Below are 23,706 nucleotides of genomic sequence, written 5' to 3'. Positions count from 1 at the left end.
GTAAGTTACTAGGCTGGTGATCTCATGTTTTGATCAATTTAGTATAGATGGTCTGAGTTTTCATCCATATGTTTGGCGTCATGTTTTTTTTTGTACAAGATTGTTACTTATTATTTGTCAATGTGCCAACCAGAAAAAAGCGTGAGCAGGAGCTGTCAGATGAGTATGCAGCAGCACTGGACGAGCGCGAGAGGGCGGAAAACGACGATAACGTCTTTAACGGCGAGGACAGCGAACCGCCGGCGAGGTCATGGCGCCCACAGCCGCAGCCCCGGAACGTCCGCAGAGAGGATCCGTGGAGCGATGACGAACAGCCCAGTAGGAATGTACCAACTAACAAAGGGGTAGGAACAAGCTCTTGTTTTGGTAGCAAGACTGGTACATTGCCTCTAATAATAGTACACAGGTGGAAGGTTTTACATAATATTCAAAATCATGTCTTTCTCACAAGGGCAATGGCTATGCAGTTCGTTGGTGTGAATAGGAAAATAGGAGAACCTGAGGCTGATATTTTAAACTTCAATATATTTATGACTATGTTTCACAGAGACCACCTCCTCCCCCAAGACGAGATAGCTTCAAAAGGGTAGGAAATAAGTAACACTGTCAAGTATCAGGGGAGAAAGGTTTGGTATTAAATACAGTGGATACATTCCTCAAGCTAACCAAGAAAGGGTTAGGGGAGAAAGGTTCAGTTTCAACATTCTGAACAATTAACGGTGATGGTGACAAATTCACTAGTACTGATTTTAGTTTTATCAACTGATCTTTGTGTTCCACAGGGCCCTGCCCCTCCCCCAAGAGAAGACAGTGTCCCGAAGGCATCGCCCGCCAAACCGTCATGGCAACGGCCGGAACCATCCCGGCAACAGCCCACACAGTCATGGCAACGACCTGAGCCGGCACGACAGAGGTCAGACCAGTCATGGCAACGACCTGAGCCGTCATGGCAACGACCCCCACCGCCCAAACCATCTGCCAGAGACTTACCTGAGGAAAATAAGGAGAATTCCGAGTCTGTCAGCAACATACGGTCCATGTGGCAGAGAATGGAGCAGGAGGACCCTAAGGAAAGGGAAAAGGAACTGCCACGAGTCCCCCGGCCAATGTGGGCCAGGGAGAGCCCCCCTGCTCAGCCAATCAGGGCCAGAGACAGTCCTCGTGCTCAGCCAATCAGGGCCAGAGACAGTTCCCCTGAACAGCCAATCAGGGCATCTCAGTCACCACTTTCCAGGATGACAGCCAAACAGAAAATGGAAGAGGTAGCCAATCGGCCGGTGCGGTGGGAGTTTAAGGTGCGAAACTAACCACGGGGAAGTCAGGCTACAGATCTAACTTAAAAGGGGACAACAGTATCCATTTTTGCTCTTAAATCCTATCATTCATTATATTTATAAATCATTAATTATAATATAATTATAAATCATCCCATTCTGGTATGTCTGAATCAGAGTGATCAGAAGAAAAATTGCATTTTCAAATTTAGATTCTGTTGTCCCCCTAATCTTGCAGGTTCTGTACTAACTGCCACAACCAACGCCACCCAGCAACATGTATGGGAACTGCACACTTACATCTTACCCTGCAAACAGTAAGCAGTAGCTTTTTTACTGTGTTGGAGAGTAATGTCCAACATGTTTTACAGGAAGGGTACATGGTGACTAACCTTAACCTGTCCAAGTCGTCAGATGAGAAAGGCTTCGGCTTTGCTGTGTCAGGAGGAAAAGATGACAAGGCTCCTGTACTCATCAGCTCAGTTGTACCAGGTATGGCTTTAGTTATACGCATGACTTTAAAACCAACATGAAACCTATGACAATATACATGTAGTACGATTATCATAGTTCTTGAAAATAGTCAAAGGGGATAGGCATTTAATGAACAAAGATGTTTGGACAAAAAGTACAATCTTCTGATGTTGGGGAACATCGAATCTTGCACATCATCCTTCCAGTTCTTGATTTCTGCTGCCAGTTAATTTAATTAAATGCTGCCAGTGATGTCATGGTAAGCATTGCATCTGGTTCAGAAACCACAGGTTTCGAAAACATTTTTGAGCTCAAGAAACAATGCATGATTATTGCCTTTATCAGAAGGCTATGAAATTGTTTTGTTATAGCGTGGGAGACTACATGTATGTGGCATAACTCTTGAAGGCATGGATCGATGTTCATGATTTTTGGCAGGCAGGTTACCGTTGGGGAGACCAAGGTCAAGTTTAAAAATGGGCTTCGTGGGGAGTCCCTACGTCACTGCAGTGGACCTTTTGTGTTTGTCGTTTTTCTTGTTATCAGGATAACTCGAGTACAATGTATATGTATACGGATGTTCATGATTTTTGTTAGGCTGGGTAGAACTGGAGGTATAACCAGCCATCATGTTAGAACAAATGCTGGGACTGTACCTGTGATGTGAACCATAATGAATGTCCGTAATGCATGTATTCCTACAGGAGGGTCGGCATCCAGAAGTCAGCTGCAGGTCGGGGATGAAATCCTTGCCATTAACGAGGAGGACGTTTCACCGTTCAACCACAACACTGTCGTGGCCGCCATCCGCGACTCGGCCAAGACAGGCATCATCTCGCTCTACATCCGTCGGAAGGGTGCAGAACGCAACGGTCAGTCTTCCACAAACGTTTCCAAGGCTTGAAATACTGGGTGCATGTGCACCTTAGTGCACCCAAATTTGGAGCTGTGCACCCAGTTGCTTTCTGTAGGTGCACCAGTGCACCCAAATATTTTTCTAGGTTTACATAAATATATAAAGATGTTAAATGTATAGTAGCATATTCTTACATCTAAGTGTCAGAAAAATAGTAAAATCATTGTTCTGGTGCTTTTCTTTAGAAATGTTAATGATGGTTACTAGACGTAGTATTCTATTTTATATGGTGCACCCAAAAAATTTTTGTGCACCCAATTTTTTAGGTTGGGTGCACCAGTGCACCTATTCCCAAAAATGAATTTCGAGCCCTGGTTTCACTTTTGGAGAGGGAATATACTCTTCATTTTGCTCACTTATTTCAGCACTTACATTCACTTGATAGTACATATAATGTTACTTACAATCACTTTAAAGAGAAGGAGAAAAAGACAATCTGTCAATTGTAAGTTTCAATGTTGTAACTTTTGCTCTTGCTGATTGCAGCTTTTGCCAGCCTGGCCAAGGAGTTGGAGGCTAACGTAAGTTTATTGGGTGAAATTTATTGTAATACATTGTACTATGCATTTGAAATGCAGATATCGTCTTGAAATGGAATGGAAAGTTATCATGACGGAAAAGATATATAATAGTGTTTCTAGATTTCATGGATTTCTCTCTATTTCTTTTTATGGACCAAAACTTGCATGTTCTGACCTTGACCCCATTTGACCTCCAGGATGGTTTCCCTGAAGATGAGCCCGACAGCCCCGCCCCTCCACCGCGCCCGCCGCCTCCCGTGGACGAATCCCCCGTCGTTCGGCAGGAGAAAGTACGGGTGGACCAGACGGCGCTCTCCCAGCAGTTAAACAGGTACGACACGTTACACATTATCAGGGTGCCATGTCAAAAATCAGTTGTGTCTATACTAGATTGTTGTTACATGTACAACTAGAGAGGTAACATTTACAAAGCTAATGCATAATATTTGCCTTCGCATAATCTGATCTGTTAATTCTTACTCAATCACATTCGTATACACTGTATATGGTGACAGGAGTCTAAATCTTTCTTGCTATAAAATTGCAACATGATGTAACCCAACACTAGTTACCATGGAGATAGACTGTCTTGCCCAGGTCATTAACCTTTTGTATTTGAAGAGGAAACTGAGCAAAAACAATATGTTTTCCTTCGGTAAACGTAATATTGATTATGTTTCTTATGTCATTTCAAAGGCATAGTTTGAAGTTATATAATGGAAGGTCATCCCAGAAAATATATAGAATGCTGGTGCTGGTGTGGTAAAACCACCTAAGGTCGTGCGTACAATGGTACAGGTAGGGTAGTTACAAGATCATTTCCTCCCTGCCCTTGTAGGTTGGAAGATGAAGTTAAGGAAGAGCCGGTAACTCGAGCGGTGAAGGCACGAGATGACGGGGCCCTGGCAGAAAGGATTGAGCGGTCGGACAAGTTTAAAATTGCATTCCAAAAGACAACAAATCGATTAGAAAAAAAACATTTTGGAAAATCAATATGTTGGTGCTGGGATTACTGATTGGTGGGGTGGCAACAATATTCCATTCTTTACATCTTCAACAAGAAAATTAAATTCTTAAACAGTTTTAAAAGTTTGAAATAGGTCCTACAGTATCATAGGTGTGAGAGGAGAGAAGATTCAGTGTCCTTGCTACATGATTTACAAGGTTGGTTCCTCCCTGCCCCTGTAGGTTGGAAGGAGAGGTTAAAGAAGAGCCGGTGACACGAGCGGTGAAGGCACGAGATGACAGGTCCCTGGCGGAGAGGATCGAGCGTTTGGACAAGTTGGATCGGAAAGACGGCACGTGGCAGTCCAAGGAGTGGAGGGTGGACCCACCTGGACAACACATGGAGATCTCCCTTCTTAAAGGTGAGTGTTATGGTTATGTAGGTGAGTGTTGTTATGATTATGGTTATGTAGGTGAGTGTTGTTATGATTATGTTGAAGTGTTTCTTTGGCAAATAAAGAAAGATACACCTGTGAGTAACTGTGTTCAGCTAAGCTTTGTTTGCTTCTGTCCTGCCCAGTATTATATTTGTTTTGTGTTTTGTAACAAATCCATTTTGCATATTTGCACACATGGCTTTGTATTTGTTGTCAGTTTGAGTTTGACATTTTATTTTTTATTGTCAGTTTGAGTTTTATGGTTTATTTTTTATTGTTTGTTTTTTTTGTTTATTTCTTTATGATTTTTTTAACAACATTTTGATTTGGGTGTGGACTAACCCTTGTGCATGTCCATCTTGTGTTTGTTGTGTTCCCATGACAACACGTTTCCATGACGACATTAGACGACCCTGAGCTGCAGCCCAAACCCGAGGTGGTTCTCCGGCGCAGGGACACTGAGTCTGAGTTAGCGTCTCAGAACCTGAAGCGCCGTTCCGACTTCTTCCTGGGCGTGGGTAGGTACAGTCACTGGTGGAGGGGCGGTTACAGATCAGACATAACATGCCACAAATAAACAGCCCATCCAGATCAACCCCACCTTTTTATACCTACTAAACAGGTTAACAAGGACCTGAGCCAAACCGGTAGGTAGCCTAGTTAACCCCTGGTTAACCTCTGATTAACCCCTAGTTAACCCCTAGTTAACACGTCATAGTTAGTGTTGTACAGTCTGATTCACAGAAGATTTTTTTTTGTCTTGTCAGATGCTAAAGCTGAAGAAGCGCCTCCAGCTGAAGTAGAAAAGCTGCAGAGCAAACTTTCCAGTTACACCCCGCCACAGATAGACGCAGGTAACAGTTTTTTTTTCCTTTATCTGTGATCTGTAATTCAGTCTAATGCTAGTGTTCTGCAGAATTTAAACTCATCTCTTTCATTGGTTAAGGTGATGACACAAGTGCAGACATTTTACAAAAGGTAGACCTACATGTATACATGGCTTGGGGACTAAAATCAATGATGAAGTCCACTAGCCTGGTTACCAAATCTACATGTATTATAGCTCCTGAGTCCTATATCCTCTCCGCAAAGAGGACTCGGGAGCTAAAATAGGTCTGGTAACCAGGCTAGAAGTCCACAATCATTGGTTTTCAGTAAGGTCCCATTCACAGCTGTGGGAAAGGTGGTGAGTTCCAGGCCTGTGGAAATCATCAACCCACAGTCTCTGGAATATCTCTTATTCCTGCATTCCAAAGACTGTTTAAATATTCCCCACAGGCTACAAGCCGCTGGAGTCCCGGCCACGCTCCTATAACCTGGAGGACGAACGGAACCGGCTGGCAGAGTGGCAGAGGTCACAGGAAGAGCGCCAGAGGGAACAGTTCCAGAAACAGCAGGAACAGTTCAAGGTCGACTACGAGAATCGGCTCAAGAAGTCCATAGAGAGGAAGAAGTCTGACCCTGCCCTGCTGTATGCTCCAAAACCCTGGGCTAGTGTCAAGCCGCCTGTCAGCAAGGTGGGTTGACGTCCCAGTGAATGTCTGTTTTTTGTACATTATTTCCAAACAGTTTTTTGATCTTGTTATCCCAACTATTGCAAAATAAAGGGAGATTGTGGACTTCCTGTGAAAGGTTTCAATTCTCTTCCTCACACAGTCTTCCAGGCCAAGTGGTGAGGAAGAGGAGTCAAAAACTCTGCAGGATCGCAGCAGCTGGGAACAGCAGCAGCTGCAGCTCAGGGAACAGCAGAGGAAGGCAGAGGAGGAACAGCAAAGAAAATTGGCTGAGGAAGAACAGCAGAGAAGGTGGGAGGAGGAACAGCAGAGAAAAAGGGAGGCAGAAGAGCAGAGAAGAAGAGAGGAGGAGGAACAGCAAAGGAGGTGGGAGGAGGAACAGCAAAGACGAAGAGAAGAGGAACAGCAAAGACGAGAGGAGGAACAGCAAAGAAAATTAGCTGAAGAACAGCGGCAAAGAGAGGAAGAGGAACAGCAAAGGAGGTGGGAGGAGGAACAGCAAAGAAGAATGGAAGAGGAACAGCAGAGAAAATTAGCTGAAGAACAGCAAAGGAAAGAGGAAGAAGAACAGCAAAGGAGGTGGGAGGAAGAGGAGAAACGAAGACAAGAGGTACTTGTGGTTTTCAGACTCTTGGTTTCTACAGTTTTCAGCACTTTGTCCAATTGTCCATAGACCTTCAGTTTTTCCTTTCCTAGTGCAGTCAGAAACCCTTGCTGTGATGTTGGTTTACAGGAGGAAGACAGGAGACGGTGGGAGGAGGAAGAGGAGGAGAGAAGATGGCAGGAGGAACAGGAGAGGAAGAGAGAAGAAGAGCTTGCTCGATCCAGGTCAGCTGCTGTCAGTTTTCCAGTGGAAAAAAAATGGCCATAAGCAGCCTCTATATTGGCAAGCACAGATTAATTTTATCAATGTAGCATGTTTTCTTAAAATTAAAGCCACATAAGCTTGTTACATTTCAGAAACTTCTCCCCTTGTGGTAACTTCGCATTTTGCAAAGTGCAAAATGTGTTGGAAGGCCAAAATTCTGGTACACGTATATGTGTGTCATCAGATCTGTAAGATCCCATTTTTGTAGCCTAATGTTTAACACTCATCATCCAGGGTGGAGAATGGGGAGCCTGACGCTGGAGACCAGTTCTACTATGACGAGAAGGAGCAGCAGCCTCCTCCGCCGGGGCAGAGATGGGACGATGAGGAGGAGAAACGGGCGGAGCAGATGATGCTGCAGGAGGAGGAGGAGTTCATGAGAGAGCAGGAGGAGATGAGGAAAAAGGTAGGTTCACTTTTTCGGAAAAAGGAATTGCTGCTTGGAGGTGTTGTGTGAAGACAAGCCAACTGCTGCCCACCCGTTTCAGTTCATGGTACCAAAAGTTTGCGGTCTGAGAAAAATGGACATGTTTACGGAACTATACGTTTGTGGTGGTGGCAGGCGCAGCAAAAAGCAAGTTGGTGAATTGTTTTTTCACGGTAATGATAAGTTTGCGGTATAGGAGAGACCGTGAAAACCGCAAACATAAAAGTACCAGGAAAAAATCGTGAATTACAGTAATCAAAGACTGGATACTACAATACAGACTACTTTTCTCGAACAGTAACAGACTTTAAAAAAAGACATTCTGTTTTCATAGAAAGTCATGCAAAGTTCTTCTCTCTTCGCACACATATTTGACGTTAAACATGTTGTTGTAAGACACAGTCTTGTTTGTCTTTCTCCAGGCCGAACTGGAGCGACAGAAGCGGGAGGACGAACGGAGGAGAATCGAGCAGCACCGGCTGGAGATCGAGAACCAGCGAGCGCGTCTACAGCAGGCCTCGCAGGACCACAGCCCGCCAGCCCCGCCCGCGGTCCACCGCCCGTCTCCCCAGCCCAGACAGCCGCCCCAGGACCACCCGGAGGAGGAGTGGGATGCGGAGGAGGAGAGAGCCAGGATCGAGGCGGCTGCTAAACAACACCAGCGACTCATGGAGGAGGAGGAGAGGAGGAGGAGACAGCGCAGGGCTGAGGAGCAGGAGAACAGGAGGATGGAGGAAGCCGGGTGAGAAACACTTATCATAGACCGGACAGTACCCTCATTTGTCCGTAAGGGGCAACAATACTGTTAAGAAATGACTGATTTACCCACAATATATACGTAAGAAGAGTTCAAAGGTCCATCAGTAGGTTTTCTTCTCCACCCTCCAAATATTGGCTGGATCAATATAGAATATCGGATGAAGGACTTATTTGAAATGGTGTTTTGACGAAGAAGTCCCGAATTAAAGACCTTTTTTCATTCCAGGAATGTTCCAGATATCCGGCCCCTCCCACGAGGGCCCCAGGAGCGGCCAGGGTCAGAGAACCAGCCCCATTGGTTAATTGAGGAGGCAGAGCGACGGCGACTACAGGACCAGGGGCAACCCCGCGCTCCAGGCATCATCGAGCCCCTCCCACCGCTGGTAAAACCACAACCAAAGAACAGGCACTCTATGCACGGACCACCCACCGGACCGCCCTCCCACCCACCACCGGACGTCCCGCGCAGAATCCACCCCAACAGGAGCGACGAGGACGTTCAGGCACGAATGATAAACCGCCGTTCTGCCCCACCGGAGCGGACGACATCGCAGGGACCAATCCCAGACCACATTAAGGACGCGCTAACCCAGCGTGCCACACGTCCGCAGCAGAGCCCACCGTCGCGTCCCGTGGGAGGGGGAAAGTCTGTGAGCGGACGGAAACTGTGCACGCACTGTGGAGAACCGCTAGGCCGTGGCGCCGCCATGATTATTGAGTCGCTGGCTCTGTTCTACCACATCACCTGCTTCCGCTGCTCCGTGTGCGGGATCCAGCTGGGGAACGGCCAGCAGGGCACCGACGTTCGGATTCGGGCAAACGCGCTCCATTGTTCCAACTGCTACAGCAACGAGAAAGGTGAGGGTGTACCATTACCTAACATAGTCATCACTACTGGTATACTTACATTACAACTACTACACATGTATGGAATGTCAGTTATGTACTACTATTTTCTTTAATTTTTCAAGTAACTGTTGGGCTTCCTTGTAATTAAATGCTTCCTGCTCAATTACTGTAACCGAATAGCAAGGAAATAACTTCCCAGAAGGGATCTTGGTCATTATCTGAGCTCTAACACTTCTGCAGATTTTTAGTTTTATGTATGGCAGATACCCTAACTAGAGGATAAAAATCTAAGATCTTTTTTGCTGGAGCTTTTATTACTGTTTGCTTGCTGCAGGGGGATGCTAGTAAGAGTATTCTGGGTTTCAGAGCAAATCAGAATTTAAAGACGGAGTTTGTGATAGTGTTTTAACTCTAAAAAGTATTTTATCGCATTTCTAAAGCATGAAATTTGTATAAACTTGAGAGTCTTGGGCCTGAAGTGAAGTTTTTTTTTCTTTTCTTCGATTTCAGACCATTTTACAGCTTTGGTGTAGTCCAACATTAACCACCCTTGCCAAAAGGACTTGCTGCAGAAGGTTCTTTTTTTCGCAAACATTTTTGGCATGACAATAACAAGTGTGGTTTCCACCACCACTACACACTGTGATATGTTGCAGGTCGTGCCGCTAAGCCGGCCTGCTAACTACGGGTCTGTTCGCTGCATCTCGATCTGTTTCTCAGCTTCTCTCTCTTGATGATTCAGGTTCCGGGGCAGGCAGTGCCCTCCCTTCTACTTCTTCCTCTGATTGAACCAGTCTTCCATCTGCATGCACGTTGCCATGGTAACAGCTCCAGTACTTACGGTTCTGTCAGTTAACTCGGGTTAAAGGGTTGCACGTTCCCAGGGTGTAAAAAAAACAAACTCCCGGTTCTGTCAGGGTTAATAGAATGCAGCCATTGCATGACAACTTACAGGTTAAAAATCTGATGGCTTACAAATTGATCCCGTGACTTGGTCCGTTGGTTCCCTTTCCCTTTGATTTACTAAATTCTTAATTCAATCAGTCCTTGTTAATATGTTTTCAATCATCGTGATTTCATTTAAGTCGCTCTGTTTCCAATGGATCCCCTCAACAGTGGTAACTAAAATGTTCTTGGTGGTTCAGTTGCAGGAAGCACAAGGCTGGGGAGGGGGGCACATGGGTTTGCCTTAAATTCATAGGTTCATTTCAAGATGGCATTGATTCTTAAGACTCACATGAGGTATCCTCTGTTTGTTGGAAGGACTTAGTAGTTATAGAAAATGCAGAAAAACACTGCGTGCGCCTGCAACATCATAATATCACTCTTGATGTAGAAATGGTGGAGGAGATTGGTATATATATAGAGCTACAACGTTTGGTGGTGTCAGACAGACATGCAGTATTGTTAAAATATCCAGATCTGGAGTTATCTGTCCCCCCATTCCCCTGTCCCCAACGGTGCTCCCTGTGACTGACCATACCTGAACTTAGCCTTGGTGCCATCGTGGTAGTGAAAGTTAACATCAACTATAAGATCACTGTACCGGTAGATATGAAATAACCAGGATGGCACCAGGCAAGTGTATCGTCCCCGTAAACACAGATGGAAGACTGAGAAATTGGATTGTCTTTGTACAGTTGACTCTATTTAAACCTTGTTGGTATGAAGAAATAATTTGAGGAAAACTTGCTGCCTGAAATAAATTGTGTGCATGTTGAGTTTACTACTAACACTTAACCTCTGTTGAATTTTTCACCCAGACCTGCCTTTGACCCTTTTCCCTTATCAATCTTTAGGTGATGCCTTCACTGCTGTATGAGACCATACCATACATCATCAACATTGGTGTGAGACCAGATCCCATCATCAACACTGGTGTGAGACCAGATCCCATACATCAACAACATTGGTGTGAGACCAGATCCCATACATCAACAACATTGGTGTGATACCAGATCCCATCAGTATCATTGATGTGAGACCAGATCCCATCAACAACATTGGTGTGATACCAGATCCCATCAACAACATTGATGTGAGACCAGATCCCATCAACAACATTGGTGTGATACCAGATCCCATCAACAACATTGGTGTGAGACCAGATCCCATCAACAACATTGGTGTGATACCAGATCCCATGGATACCCCTCAAGTGGAATATTCCCCTGAAGTGATTTATTATTTACTGTATTATTTTTAGCATGATTGTTTATGTCCTGTCACTACTGCAATTAAATAACAGGACAGTAGGAATTATTTTATGACGTTTTAAATGAAACTGAAAGTTTTGTTACCCACTGATTTGTAGCTTGAAGGAATGTATTTTATAAAATACTTAATTGAAGTATTCGTGGATATGCAAAATGTGGTTGTGTCACATTTATACATAACTTGCTGTTATTGTTGTTAGGGTGTAGATTTACCATCCTATCATATTATTGATAACCAATATGTAAGAACCTGTACATCTAGAGCATTGATGTGAATATCGTTCTTATTATCAAGTGTTTTATCAGGCTTGGTCTGGTGCAGAGGGTATTTTATGTAGACATAAGGTAAGGTATGATTCTGTACAAATTCTTAAGATTCTCAGTGAGAATAGCTCACAAAACAAATTCTACATACTAGTATAAATAGGTCTACATACATGCTACATACATGTGGTACTGCAGCGAAGGGGTGTGGTATGGGTGTCTATAATGTGTGTAATAAATAGGTCTTTACTATGTAACGTGTACCAATTGGGTACACATGGAGTTATATGTCGAAAGAATGTTGGCAACGTAAAAAGCCCACCTGTGGCTATAGCTGATTTCATGTCTGGTTGGCTGTCATATACTACTTTCTGCTGTTGTTGTTGTGGTTGTTGTTATTGTTCTTTTGGCCTGGATGTTTGGGAGGGTGCTTGTATGAAAAAAAAACTAGCTGGTTACAGAACAGTTGTAGCACAGAAACAGGTTACAGTGGGGCAGCTAGAACTTAGTACACCACAGATGTCAGCGTTTGAAGTGGTCATGATATGTTTTGATGTTTCTGGACACGTCAGCATTTATGACAAGTTACTCTCAGTATTTGTACAATATACAAACATGTAGTGTAATACAGAAAATGTATAATTATGGAGTTTGAATGTGTATTGGTGAGTGTAGCAATGCAGATGGTATGGAGAACATACATGACATGGTGTATCACTGTGGGCCTAGCTACATGTATATTTGTAAACATGAATGTTTGGCCCAGGAACTCGAGACTCACTCACTGACTCACTATCCAGTTTATCGTCTGTTGTTCCCCGTCATCCAAGGGTTAGACGTGCTTGATTCTGAGGCTTGATGGCAGCACGCCTACCATTTGCCTCTGTCCAGAGACCTACATGTAGGAACATTTAGTAGACGTTTTTCCCAATAACGTGGATTTTTGCCAGTGTTGTTTTTACCGAACTTTAACTTGTACAGAACCTCTTTAACCTTCCTCAATCTCTGCCATCTTGAAGACAGCAAGAAGATGTTACAAAGCAAGGCAGACATCTTGTCAAGGATCTTCGTTTCTGTGGAAGACAATTGATGTCTTAACTAGCATTTACTGTTTTTCTACACCAACCAGAGGCTACTGGTAGTGACATCAGAGTTGTGATCGCATGAATTTACATGTATTAACCCAAGCAAATTTACATAAAATTATGTATTGGAAGGCCAATTTGATGTTTGTGTTGATAGCGCCATTTGAAATGACAGGAGGACAAAAGTTGATTTTGGGGACATTGTTTTGTGTCAAACAACAAGAATTTAATTGTTACTACCAACATCTGTATTAGAAAATAAATGTCATGGAATATGACTTCATGCACATCTGTCATTTTATTCTAGTAGACACCAAAAGTGTTAGGTGGTTCCTGTGGTAGTTCTAGGGTCTGTTTTTCGCTCCTATCCCTACATTGCATAGTTGAAAGCCAGATCTTGACACCCCCACGAATACAAATGAGTATTCCAATTAAGACGTTCCCAACGATTTCATTTACTGTTAAGCATTGCCAACCTGCCTAAATTTACCGTTAAGCGTTGCCTGACCTAAATTAACGATATTTCCAGGATCCCGGCCCCCACACAGACCCTCACACACCAAGTCACTCTCCCCAAATTTTGACAAACACAAAAATGATCTTCAACCTCAATAATCTTGCAGAAAGTTGATTTAATATTTGAATCATAGGACTTTTTTCTACATTTTAGAGAAATGTATCCTAAAATTTGATTTCACCAGTAACGTTACATCCCGTACAGGCATACTCCATAACGTCTTTCTAACATACCTCCACCTTGCTATCCTGATGTGTCCTTTTGAATGTTTAAGACTGATTCATGAATTTAACAGGACTCGTAACACCTTGAAACAATGGCTGTATTTTCCAGAGTACTTACAAGGTCCTTTAGCGTCAACCTCTTAAGATTGACTGTAACATAGAAACAAAAGCTTCAGCCTTGCATCTACAGCTGCTATACTTATTAGAGACGTCCATCCACATCTACAATGGTGTTTTAATCATATGGTGCAACTTTACATGTAGCTGGACATCAAACCAAAACCACTGGCACTTGGGTTGCCTAATGTCTCAAAACATGACCCTTATCTTAGTAGCCTTTACAAAAAAAAAATTTTTAAACAAAGCAAAAAGGCACACAAGCTGGTTTAAAATTGCTGAACTACATGTACACACGATTATGGTATTAAGAGAATTCTTCTTCAAGTTGAAGGCAACTGTAAGTTGTACCAAGTTGAGCAAAACAGAAACCTTATTGCAGTTACAGATTCACATGTTGGAACATCAGACCCATCAGAATCAATTCAAAAATACCACTTACTAGTTATGTTACAACAAAGGGAACAAAACTTTTTCTCTCTAGGTCTTGGGTATTGGTGAACTGTTTATCCTCTATCGTGCTCTCTTTCTGAACTATCTTCTACAACACAAGATCCATTGATCAATTTAATTAGCTACAATGTACTACTTTGCATAACTATGTACACCATATTTGGCATCACATCAAAAAAATAGAGGGCCAGAAATCACTGGAGCAAGTAAAATGTTCCTATATCAAGCAACACAAATCTCATAACATGTTAATAAACTATTTGATATGCAAAAGTCACGACAGAGTTGGCTGAAATGAAGGGGACCCTATTACAACTATCAGATTTAACAGACAAGGCCAGGATCCTCTAGCTGCCTTTCAAGTATGGGATGGTGAATGTTTCCGAATAATGCTGGGAGATTAATTTGTTAGCTAGCAGGGAATTCAAAATGTGTTCATTCATCAGTCAACATGCCACAGAATCACATGAATACAACAACATGCCTTACACTACCAAACACGGAAACTTTCACAGGTCTACTTTCTACTGCTTTTGTGCTGCTGTCCCTTCAGTGCTGCTGTCATTTCATTGAGAAAAGTTGTCCCTTCAGTAAAGCTGTCACTTCAAAGCAGCTCTCCCTTCCATACTGCTGTTCCTCCCTTGCCTTCAGTGGTGCTGCTGTCCTTGCTGTGCTGCTGTTTTCTCAGTGCAGCTGTCTCTTTAGTGCAGCTATCTCTCCAGTACAGCTGTCTCGAGTACAGCTGTCTCTTAAGTGCAACTGTCTCTTCAGTGCAGCTGCTATCCCCTCTGTGCTGCTGTCCTTTCAGTACTAAAGAGTAGTACAGCTGTGCCTTTTTTACAATTGTCCCTTAAGAACTGCACTTACAAGTGTCCCTCATTTGGCACCAGTGCTCCCTGAAAACTTACAAAGGGAAGACTGAACCTGTCTGCTGTTGGCCAATTTGACTTCGCTTGTCTGGACGTGCAAAACTATCTACAACCCTTCCTACTGAAACATCACTTCTCATGCAAGAACATTTCTATCGCCATAGGTACATAGCCTACAACTACAGTATATACAGGTAGCTCACTTGCACAACATCTAGATCTAAACCTTTGTTCAGTAGATGTAAACCTTTACAGCACTTGGTACACCTTCATTGCCTACGTTTTGTCATATACTTTCCTCTGTGTGTCAGATGTCCATTTTGCTGTTATATGTCACAGTCCATATTCTGTTGGTGTGTTTCAGAGCAGTCTATTTTCTATTTGTATGTATCAGAAGAGTTGAAGGTCCATTTTACACTAACTTGTCAGACTACATTTCAGACCTAACATCAGTCTCTAGCTTTACCCTCTCTTGCCACTGAGGTTTCTTGACTTTCCCATACTTTCTTGTCTGGCTTCTTGACCCTTTCTTTGAGATCAGTATATTTCCTGCCTGTGTAAGAACCAACAAAAGTTCTTTCCTATTTGCAGACATCTGCACTGAGGTATCAAGGGCGGTTACATGGAAACAAAAACAAACATCCTACACAAAAAAAGAAAAAATTTTACATCATAGGTTTTGGACACTTTTACTGCTAGTATCCTTACACTGTACAGATTCTGATTGTCCAAAGTTGGGGTGTGAATGAGTTCAATTGGTGATTTTGAGTACTACAGGTTTGTCAAAGTCTAGGTAACAGAGGGACTGTTTCGAAATGACCTTCATTTTACAAAGGACAGATAGAGGTCAACTTTGCAGAGTACATGTAGGTCAACTTTTCAGAGTAGGTCATTCCTAGAAAATCAGAGGAAACATTGCTGCATTAAAACTATCTAAACATCATTCTTAATCTCTTATACAAGTGATGAATGTTTACCAGGACTGAGTTTAGTCTAGTCCGTCATCGACTGGGGGTTCCCCTGCTGGGGGGTCTCCCATAGGGGGTCCCCCTGGAGGTCCGCCTGGACCCCCTCCTGGCGGCCCTCCAAACTTGGTAGACATCTTGGCTATGAGGTTGGCAATCTTAGGGTTGCTCTGGTACTTGGCCAGGTTCTCAGGGTGCTGGCTGACGTCTTGGAATGCCGCCAAGACTTCTGGGTCCTGGGAGAAACAGAAACAAAGCATCTTTCATGACTGGAGCTTTCTGTAAAGGTTTGTCTCACCAGAAATGGAACACCGTCAAGAAGACAAGTGTAAGTGTGACAGACAAGTGTAAAACATTTGCAAAGCAAATGCATAATAATTGTTTACCTTTGCATATGGTCTGCTCTGTTAATTCTTACTCAAACACATTCATATACACTGTACATGATCAGCCAGGAGTCTAAATCCCTCCTGCTAAAAAACTGCAACATGATGTAACCCAACACCAGTTACCGTGGTGATAGATGTCTAGTCCAGGTCATTGACCTTATTGGTTTGGAGAAGAGGAAACAGAGCAAAAACAATATGTTTTCCTTCGGTAAACATAAAAAGGGCCACAGAGCATTATACACATTGTATAAGTGTAAAATGAGGGTAACCTGCCTGGAAAGCAGCCATGATTTCTGGATCTGACATGATCTTGTTGATGTCTGGCATTCCTCCAGGCATTCCACCAGGCATTCCTCCGGGCATTCCGCCTGGCATTCCGCCTGGCATTCCGCCTGGCATTCCACCTGGCATTCCGCCTGGCATTCCACCAGCTGCGCCGCCAGGAAAACCACCCATGCCTGGAAACCCGCCTGGGAAACCTCCTGGGAATCCACCTCCAAACCCACCGGCCGATGGACCCTGCCGTTCCCTCTCTTCCTGTTCCTGTAGGAAAGTACAATTATCAGTAATGTTACTGATTAATCGCTGATTACATATCTTACACTAACCCTGGGAAAACAAACCAGAAAACGGCCTCTGCACGTCTCCTACAAATGCATCTGAGCCCTGCCTACAGCCCCTGCAATTATCTTGTGTCTTCTGACCGAAGAACAACTTGAAGGTCACCTTGTGTGCCCCCCTCCCCACCACACCATGAAAAAACAAGTTGTATGAAGGTCACCTTGTCTGCCCCCTCCCCACCACACGTCCCCCTCACTCACCCTCTTAGCCTTCTCCTGTGCTTCCTTTGCCGCCTGGACCCGTTTTTTGCGAGCTCTCAGCTCCTTCTCCTCTTGTTTCCGCTCCTTCTTGCGCTGATGCTCCTTAATCTTCAGGGCCTGTCATTGATGTTAAGTAAACACAACAAGATTGTAAGTCTTTCCTAATAACTGGAATAATACCTATGTTTTGGCAATGAACAGTTCTCTCACAGCATTAGCTAAAATCTGCACATACCTTTGGCTGCACTTCCTTGAGGAGCAGGTAGGTGTCGTCATCATAGTCAATCTTCTGAGCAGTGGCCAGATCTTTGGCAGACTCCTCCCAGTGACCTAACAGCCTGTAGGGTTCAGCACAAACTGTTAATCATTTCTGTACAAAACTCATGTTATGCATATGAGTCAATGTTTCATTTTACAACATCACACACAGTTCCAGAAATTATGGTGACAACACCCACTGAATGTATGACTGTCAACTTTTGAGTTCACTTCTCTTTGCAATTGTACTATCCTTTTATTCAAAGAGTCATGCAATTTACATGTAGTCATGCTATCCTATACTTGCCACCAGTTTGTACTGTGCAATGCAAGTGTGTCACATCATACTACTGTGCCCCCCCCCCTCCCCCATGTAAAGTCACCTACTTGGTTGCCCCCCTCCCCCATGTTAAAGTCACCTACTTGTGTGCCTTTCCTCTCCACTTGTAGCCTGCTGCGGAGTCAGGGTTCAGCTGGATGGCTCGGTTACAGTCGTGGATCGCAGCGTTGGGTTTGCTCATGCGTAGAAAGCAGCTGAAACACACAAATCAATTTCAGCATCAAGCGTATTTTTTGTAATAGGAAAACAGGTGTCTAAAACAAAACAACATTTATATGATGACAAAAGACTTCGGCAGGAGTGGATATCAAACACTGTAGAATATTTCTTACTTTTATTATTTTATTTACACCATACAAGATTGTGTCTAGATTTTGCCCTGAAATATCAGAACTATAAATAGTTGGCAGTGTCCTTTGACCCACCTTGCCCTCTTGGCAAACAGTGGAGCAGATTGGGGGTTGAGCCTAATGGCCTCTGTCCACAGCTCAACCGCCTTGTCATTCTCTCCTATACAAAACACAGTAATGTCAAACAAACTATAAGTATCACCACTATATCTTTCTTCAAAAACACAAACAGTTCTATGTCTCCTAGTCTTCATCACTTACAGTTACAGGAAACACAACAATTTTTATTTATAAATCTCAGTGACATGAAGCAGTGTTTTAAGTTTGTGGTTGGAACAATTCTGTACATGTACCATGATGGAAACACATACCGGTATTTGCAGCATCGTCATTTTGCAGTGTAGAGGTCACCACAAAAGAAAACCACTGCAAACTTTTCAAAAGCTATAGCAGCTTGTTTTTCGTTTTGTTTTTGTTCTGTTTTTTTTTTTTTCAATCTACTACATGTAGAAAACAGAGGAGCCCACCTTCATTCATGGCAGCCTGAGCTTCAGCCCTCTTGTCATTTGACTGGTCCATCATTTCTTCTGTTACCTGTCAGGATAGAGGAAACAACAGATCACAGGGTTTCTACAAAGCATGGGTTTCTATAACAAGCTCATAACAAGCTTATAACAGAATTATAAGCTTATAACAGGGTTATAACAGAGTTATAAGCTTATAACAGAGCTTATAACAGAGTTATAAAAGTACTACAGACCTAAATCTAATCTAAGGATATAGAAATGCAGCACTTTCCAAGGTTGAATGGACAAGGCAAACGTCCCTCTGTGGGACACCAGCTCACCTCAATACTGTCATCTCCCATGTCAGGAGGGGGGTCAGAATCACCCTCAATCACCCCCTCCATGTCAATGTCTGTAGAACAGGGCAACAACAGGACAGCATTAGTACATATTACATAGGAACCTCTCAACATAAGATTTTTTATACAACATACAAGAGTCCATTGACTAGAGCTGGGGACAGGGTACAAATTTGATGTGGTATATATCATATCACTGAAGCAACAGTGTGAGGGGAGTTCAAGTAAGCTATACATGGGACCACCCTCTTTTTAAAGCCATAGATAGAGGAAGGGGCCCTGGGTTTCCTGAAATCATCATTGCTGATGTTTATACCTGAACATAGTGAAACAACTTAATTACATAGTAAAGGTGAAGTCTGTCCTATAGTATATACCCACCGAGGTCACTCTCTTCACTCTCCTCTTCCTCAGGTTCAGGTTCAGGGGGAGGGGGCGGCTTGGAAGCTGATCCCTGGAACAACACAGATTAACACAATACCGTTACTGATGACAGCTTTGTACAGCTTTAACCAACTAGACTGCATCACAGCGTGATTCATGTAAACAGTACATTTGAACTAAAGGTGAAGGAGGTGGTATGATTTGAGCATTGTCAGTTGTATCAATCCCTATTTGAGTTGGCCTAGGGTTAGCATGGTTCTAACTAGGGCTGTGTACCTTTTCGTAACATCAGGTACAGGTACAGGTACAGGTACAGAGGTTTAGGTCCAGGTCCGGACCTGTACCTGTACCTGAAAATTCATGCGCGTCACATGTTCTACTGAAATTCTTCAATAATGACAGAAACATGAATAAAGTGTTGACAATTTGTCCTGTATCTTTCAAAGAACATCAAATATAACCATGGATGATATAACTAGGTTTCCTATCTCACTTCTCACTAGTTCTCAGAGACGGAAACTAGGGTAAATCTCTTTATTTTAACACTGGATGTTCATTTTCCTGGCAGGCCTCCTTGTGTGTAGTGATCAAGTATGACCGGACCGGTACACAGCCCTAGTTCTAACTGATAAAATCTAAGGTAAACCTGGAACAATATAATAGAATACATAGTACAGACCTTATATTTAGGGTAGTGAATCAGACTACGTCACAGTCATTATCTTAAACAGGTGTAAAGTTGACCAGTGATGATTCGAGTCTCACAACTGGTTCTACAGATAGCAAGGTAGAGTGTCAATAAACATAGTGTTTGCAGCTTTACCGTTGGAGGAGGGCTATCCTGAGTTGTCCCAGTCTGGGAGGCTGGTGCTGGTGGGATGGTAGCTCCCATGCTGTAAAAAAAAACACAAGATACATGTAATTGTAATAATGTTTTGATTTGGCTCAAATTGCACGAAAGTTATGGTGATTTTTTAGTAGGTCAGTGATGATAAATTTGTGACATGATTTTGCAGTGAAAAGTGCAAAAAATAAAACCCATGCAAACATTTAATATTTACAGTAGCTTTAAAATGTGTTACAATGTGACACTTTCAGTTAATCTGTATGGCAATATCTGTGTTGCGAGATGATAGATACATGTACAATGTAATAATAAACACTGCTGCAGTACTGTTGATCCCCACCAGGTGTCACTGCTGAAGCATTTGCAGGTTGTTTACACTTACAACTGATCATGCCTGCCACACCCCCCTGGACTTATCATCATGAGGCAGAATAAATTAAAGGTGCCCTAAGCGATATCAGGGCATTAAAATAGGAAATATTTAGAACAAGACAATCTGTATGGTATTGACACATACCACCAAGTATCAGCACATTTGCATCATTATTTCATACGTTTGGCGTTTGAAACAGCACAGAAACTAGCCCAGAGACAAGTTGCTTGATTTATCGGGGCCTCCATTTAATCGGCCCAAAAATCCACCAAGTAACCGTTTCCCGTCGACAATTTTCGGGAACTTCCGCGAAAAATGGAACGCGCTGCCTTGGTTCCATGGATCGAACGCAAGAGTTCGAAACCGATTGACTTCAAATTTGACGATTTTTGAATGGTCAGAACCTTGTATTCAATTCCTCTTTTTGTATATACTTGAATGTTATCATAACACTTATTATATCGCATGTGGTAGCCACATTCATACAGTTTCTCATACCAAGAAACGAATTTTATGACATTACGCGAAATGTATCAATATGTAGCGGAAACTCAGGATGACCTGCAGTTCGACTGATTCAGCGCGTTCGTGGTTAACCACGTGACTCGTCCTCGGCTCTGGTCGGAAGAAGTCGGAAGTGTTCGCGAGCGCTCGGAAATTTCAAAAATGGCCGACACCACTGCCGGTGGCGGGAGGCACGTAGTTTTTCACGGCGTTCGTACGGCAAAGCGGCATCGAATTTTTGCTCCATGACTATCGGTATGGGATAGGATAGGGTTGATTCAACATACTGCGTGAAAATGTGACAAAAAGACAGACTTTTGAAATTGAATGCTCCCAGCCTACTATCGGCCAGATATCGCTTAGGGCACCTTTAATATCGTGCACCAGAAAATTGACAAAATACTGTAGATACACAATCTAGAGTTTTCTAGACTATACAAACGTGATTTATTTTCTCCATTTATTATCAATCCACCTTTGTGTGTAACTAATTTTACACATAATTTTATGTATTATCTACATTGTTTTCATTGTCCCAAAATTGACTAGAATATTAGACTCCGGTCTCGTGTTCTATATATATCCCCAACCGATGTAACAATTGCAGTGATTGATTGCGAGTGTAATTTGATTAACAGTTACACAAAGCCAAGCTGAATCGCTGTTTTATTTCTGTTCACAGCACAATTTTTCTCTACTTGGAGATTTGGGCCGTGTATTTGCACACTCCCCCTCCAAAGTCATGGTCACGACCAACAACGTATTTTTTTATCTTCGTAAAATTATAGCCCTTTTCTCGTCCTGATTGAATCCTGACTACCCCATTAAATTTCTACAGTTTCTTCCACCTCTTCAATGGTGATGTTTCTTTGTCCTTTTCTCCTCAAGTTTCGTTGTTATTTTTAGGCCAGACCATCAATACATAATCTTGTCCTCAGGTGTGACCTGGAGGCTCTCACCTTTCCATCCAGTTTTTAAAGAACTGCAGCTGCGGATCGTGTAACACCCCCGGGTTGGCCCTGCATAGCTGCACGAAGGCCTGGAGCTGGGCTATCTTCTCTGCGTCCATGCTGCTTGGCAGGAACCGCGAGACTAAGCTATATTTAAGATGTAAAGACTATAACTGTTTGTTGTAACGGCCCGTCATGAGCTGCCCACGCTACTTCCGCACAGGGTCTCACCACAGAGAAACTTCTGGAGCCAGGCGGTCTCACACCGACGTTTGTAGCTCAAACATGTCAGAGGTCAAGTTGGATGTCGGTAATAATAAGCTGATTTTAGGGAATATATTAAGATGAAATATCTTAGATTTCTCTGTTAGATTTGTTTTTCTATTACATAACATCTCCAGGTATATCGATCAGCCAGAACAGCAAAGCAAAGAGTTAAAAAAGCCCACAGAGAGTACACCGCCAATTTCCTTGAAGAAAACATTAAAGACAACCCTAAAGCATTCTGGAGTTATATAAAAGCACTAAAACACGACAATACCAATATTGCAGCCATGAGGCATCATGGTGTGCTTACTTCAGACCCAAAGGAGAAGGTAGATGCCCTGGGTGATCAGTTTAGTTCTGTCTTCACAGAGGAGGACCTAACCAACATCCCATCCCTAGGGAGACCTGTGGCTCCGCACGCACCACCTCTCTACATATCGGTGAATGGTGTCGCTAAACAGCTTTCTAAGCTTAATCCAAACAAGGCCTCGGGCCCAGATGGACTCTCACCAAGATTATTAAAAATCACAGCAACCCAAATTGCACCTGTGTTACAGGTTATTTTTACACAGTCACTAGACACCGGCGACGTCCCAGCAGATTGGAGAGCCGCTAATATTAGCCCCATCTTTAAGAAGGGAGATAAAACCTCACCTGTTAACTACAGGCCGGTGTCACTCACCTCAGTTTGTAGCAAAGTTTTAGAACATATTATACATAGCCATACCATGAGCCACCTTGACAAATATAATATATTATCTTCGACACAGCACGGTTTTCGTAAAGGACTATCATGTGAGAGTCAACTACTTTTGACAACCCATGACTTGGCTAGTACTCTAGACCTAAATAAGCAGGTCGACGCCATTGTGTTGGATTTCAGTAAAGCTTTTGATAAGGTCCCCCACAGCCGCTTACTGAATAAGCTCCAGCACTATGGCATTTCTGGCAAATTACTAACATGGCTGCAAGCTTTTCTCACTCAAAGAACCCAATCAGTTGTCCTTGATGGTGTGGCCTCTAAGCCCGCCAAGGTAGTGTCTGGAGTACCGCAAGGCACTGTTTTGGGTCCGCTTTTGTTTCTCCTTTATATCAATGATCTTCCGAGTGTTGTGACCTCTAGTGTGCGTTTGTTTGCCGATGACTGCCTTTTGTACCGGGTTATTGAAAAACCCTCAGATGCTCTTGATCTACAAAAAGATCTCGATGCACTGACCCGGTGGCAGGACACATGGCAAATGTCCTTCAACCCCTCAAAGTGCCACACACTTCATATTACTCGTAAGCGTAACCCGATTATTACACAATACCGATTATGTTCAGAAAATCTTACTAGTGTTAAAACCCATCCATATCTTGGAGTCCAACTATCACAGGATATGAAATGGGACACACATATAAATTATGTCACTGGTAGAGCTAATAGGATACTGGCAGTCATCCGCCGTAACCTTTCGCACTGTCCTCTTCGTGTCAAATCTACATGCTACAGAACACTTGTACGCCCACACCTGGAGTACTGTGCGACTGTATGGGATCCCCACACCATCGGTGGTTCCCAGGCGTTGGAGCGAGTCCAACGAAGGGCGGCGCGAATGGCTGTTAGTGATTATGACTATACCAGCAGTGTTTCTGACATGCTAAAGCGCCTCCAGTGGCCGTTA

The 23,706-nt window shown here is 43.3% G+C and overlaps 2 protein-coding genes across 22 annotated transcripts in view; one reads left to right on the top strand and one right to left on the bottom strand.

Moving 5' to 3' along the window:
* The window catches only part of LOC109487676 (trichohyalin-like), a 61,959-nt gene extending 49,132 nt beyond the window's left edge, over window positions 1–12,827 (top strand). For 14 of the 21 annotated variants that reach the window (XM_019791675.1, XM_019791682.1, XM_019791674.1 and 11 more), the window contains 19 exons: window positions 134–344; window positions 548–586; window positions 783–1,295; window positions 1,646–1,766; window positions 2,453–2,620; window positions 3,151–3,185; window positions 3,383–3,516; window positions 4,024–4,107; window positions 4,374–4,552; window positions 4,975–5,085; window positions 5,335–5,421; window positions 5,846–6,084; window positions 6,224–6,691; window positions 6,815–6,909; window positions 7,184–7,355; window positions 7,799–8,118; window positions 8,362–8,993; window positions 9,727–9,805; window positions 10,784–12,827. In XM_019791675.1, the coding sequence (XP_019647234.1) occupies window positions 134–344; window positions 548–586; window positions 783–1,295; window positions 1,646–1,766; window positions 2,453–2,620; window positions 3,151–3,185; window positions 3,383–3,516; window positions 4,024–4,107; window positions 4,374–4,552; window positions 4,975–5,085; window positions 5,335–5,421; window positions 5,846–6,084; window positions 6,224–6,691; window positions 6,815–6,909; window positions 7,184–7,355; window positions 7,799–8,118; window positions 8,362–8,993; window positions 9,727–9,773 (3,655 nt within the window). In that variant the 3' untranslated portion in view covers window positions 9,774–9,805; window positions 10,784–12,827. Of the gene's footprint in view, window positions 1–133; window positions 345–547; window positions 587–782; window positions 1,296–1,645; window positions 1,767–2,452; window positions 2,621–3,150; window positions 3,186–3,382; window positions 3,517–4,023; window positions 4,108–4,373; window positions 4,553–4,974; window positions 5,086–5,334; window positions 5,422–5,845; window positions 6,085–6,223; window positions 6,692–6,814; window positions 6,910–7,183; window positions 7,356–7,798; window positions 8,119–8,361; window positions 8,994–9,494; window positions 9,560–9,726; window positions 9,806–10,783 lie in introns of all 21 variants that reach the window. The other 7 variants (XM_019791681.1, XM_019791679.1, XM_019791680.1 and 4 more) reach the window with 7 other exon arrangements.
* A 2,757-nt stretch (window positions 12,828–15,584) lies between these two features.
* On the bottom strand, window positions 15,585–22,077 carry LOC109487712 (hsc70-interacting protein-like). The gene is made up of 11 exons (XM_019791764.1): window positions 21,785–22,077; window positions 19,925–19,994; window positions 19,099–19,171; window positions 18,700–18,770; window positions 18,380–18,446; window positions 17,928–18,012; window positions 17,586–17,696; window positions 17,140–17,242; window positions 16,905–17,021; window positions 16,357–16,626; window positions 15,585–15,930 (listed from the first exon to the last, which is right to left on the bottom strand). Exons 1-11 carry the CDS (start codon window positions 21,892–21,894, stop codon window positions 15,718–15,720), a joined length of 1,290 nt encoding a protein of 429 aa, XP_019647323.1. The 5' UTR covers window positions 21,895–22,077; the 3' UTR covers window positions 15,585–15,717.
* Between the last annotated feature and the right edge of the window lie 1,629 nt (window positions 22,078–23,706).

Source organism: Branchiostoma belcheri, unplaced genomic scaffold (assembly GCF_001625305.1).
Source record: "Branchiostoma belcheri isolate BF01 breed outbred unplaced genomic scaffold, Haploidv18h27 scaffold9, whole genome shotgun sequence".
NCBI classification, from domain to species: domain Eukaryota; kingdom Metazoa; phylum Chordata; class Leptocardii; order Amphioxiformes; family Branchiostomatidae; genus Branchiostoma; species Branchiostoma belcheri.
The sequence above is the reverse complement of the archived record's forward strand: the minus strand, read 5'-3'. Positions and strand labels throughout refer to the sequence as shown.

Excerpts from the sequence above, each read along its gene's own strand:
- LOC109487712 (XM_019791764.1), bottom strand. The coding sequence starts at position 21,894 with ATGGACGCAGAGAAGATAGCCCAGCTCCAGGCCTTCGTGCAGCTATGC. Across the intron at positions 18,447-18,699 it reads TGGGAGATGACAGTATTGAG|GTAACAGAAGAAATGATGGA; the intron begins GTGAGCTGGTGT and ends CTATCCTGACAG. Across the intron at positions 17,243-17,585 it reads TGGAGAGGAAAGGCACACAA|GCTGTTAGGTCACTGGGAGG; the intron begins GTAGGTGACTTT and ends TGAACCCTACAG.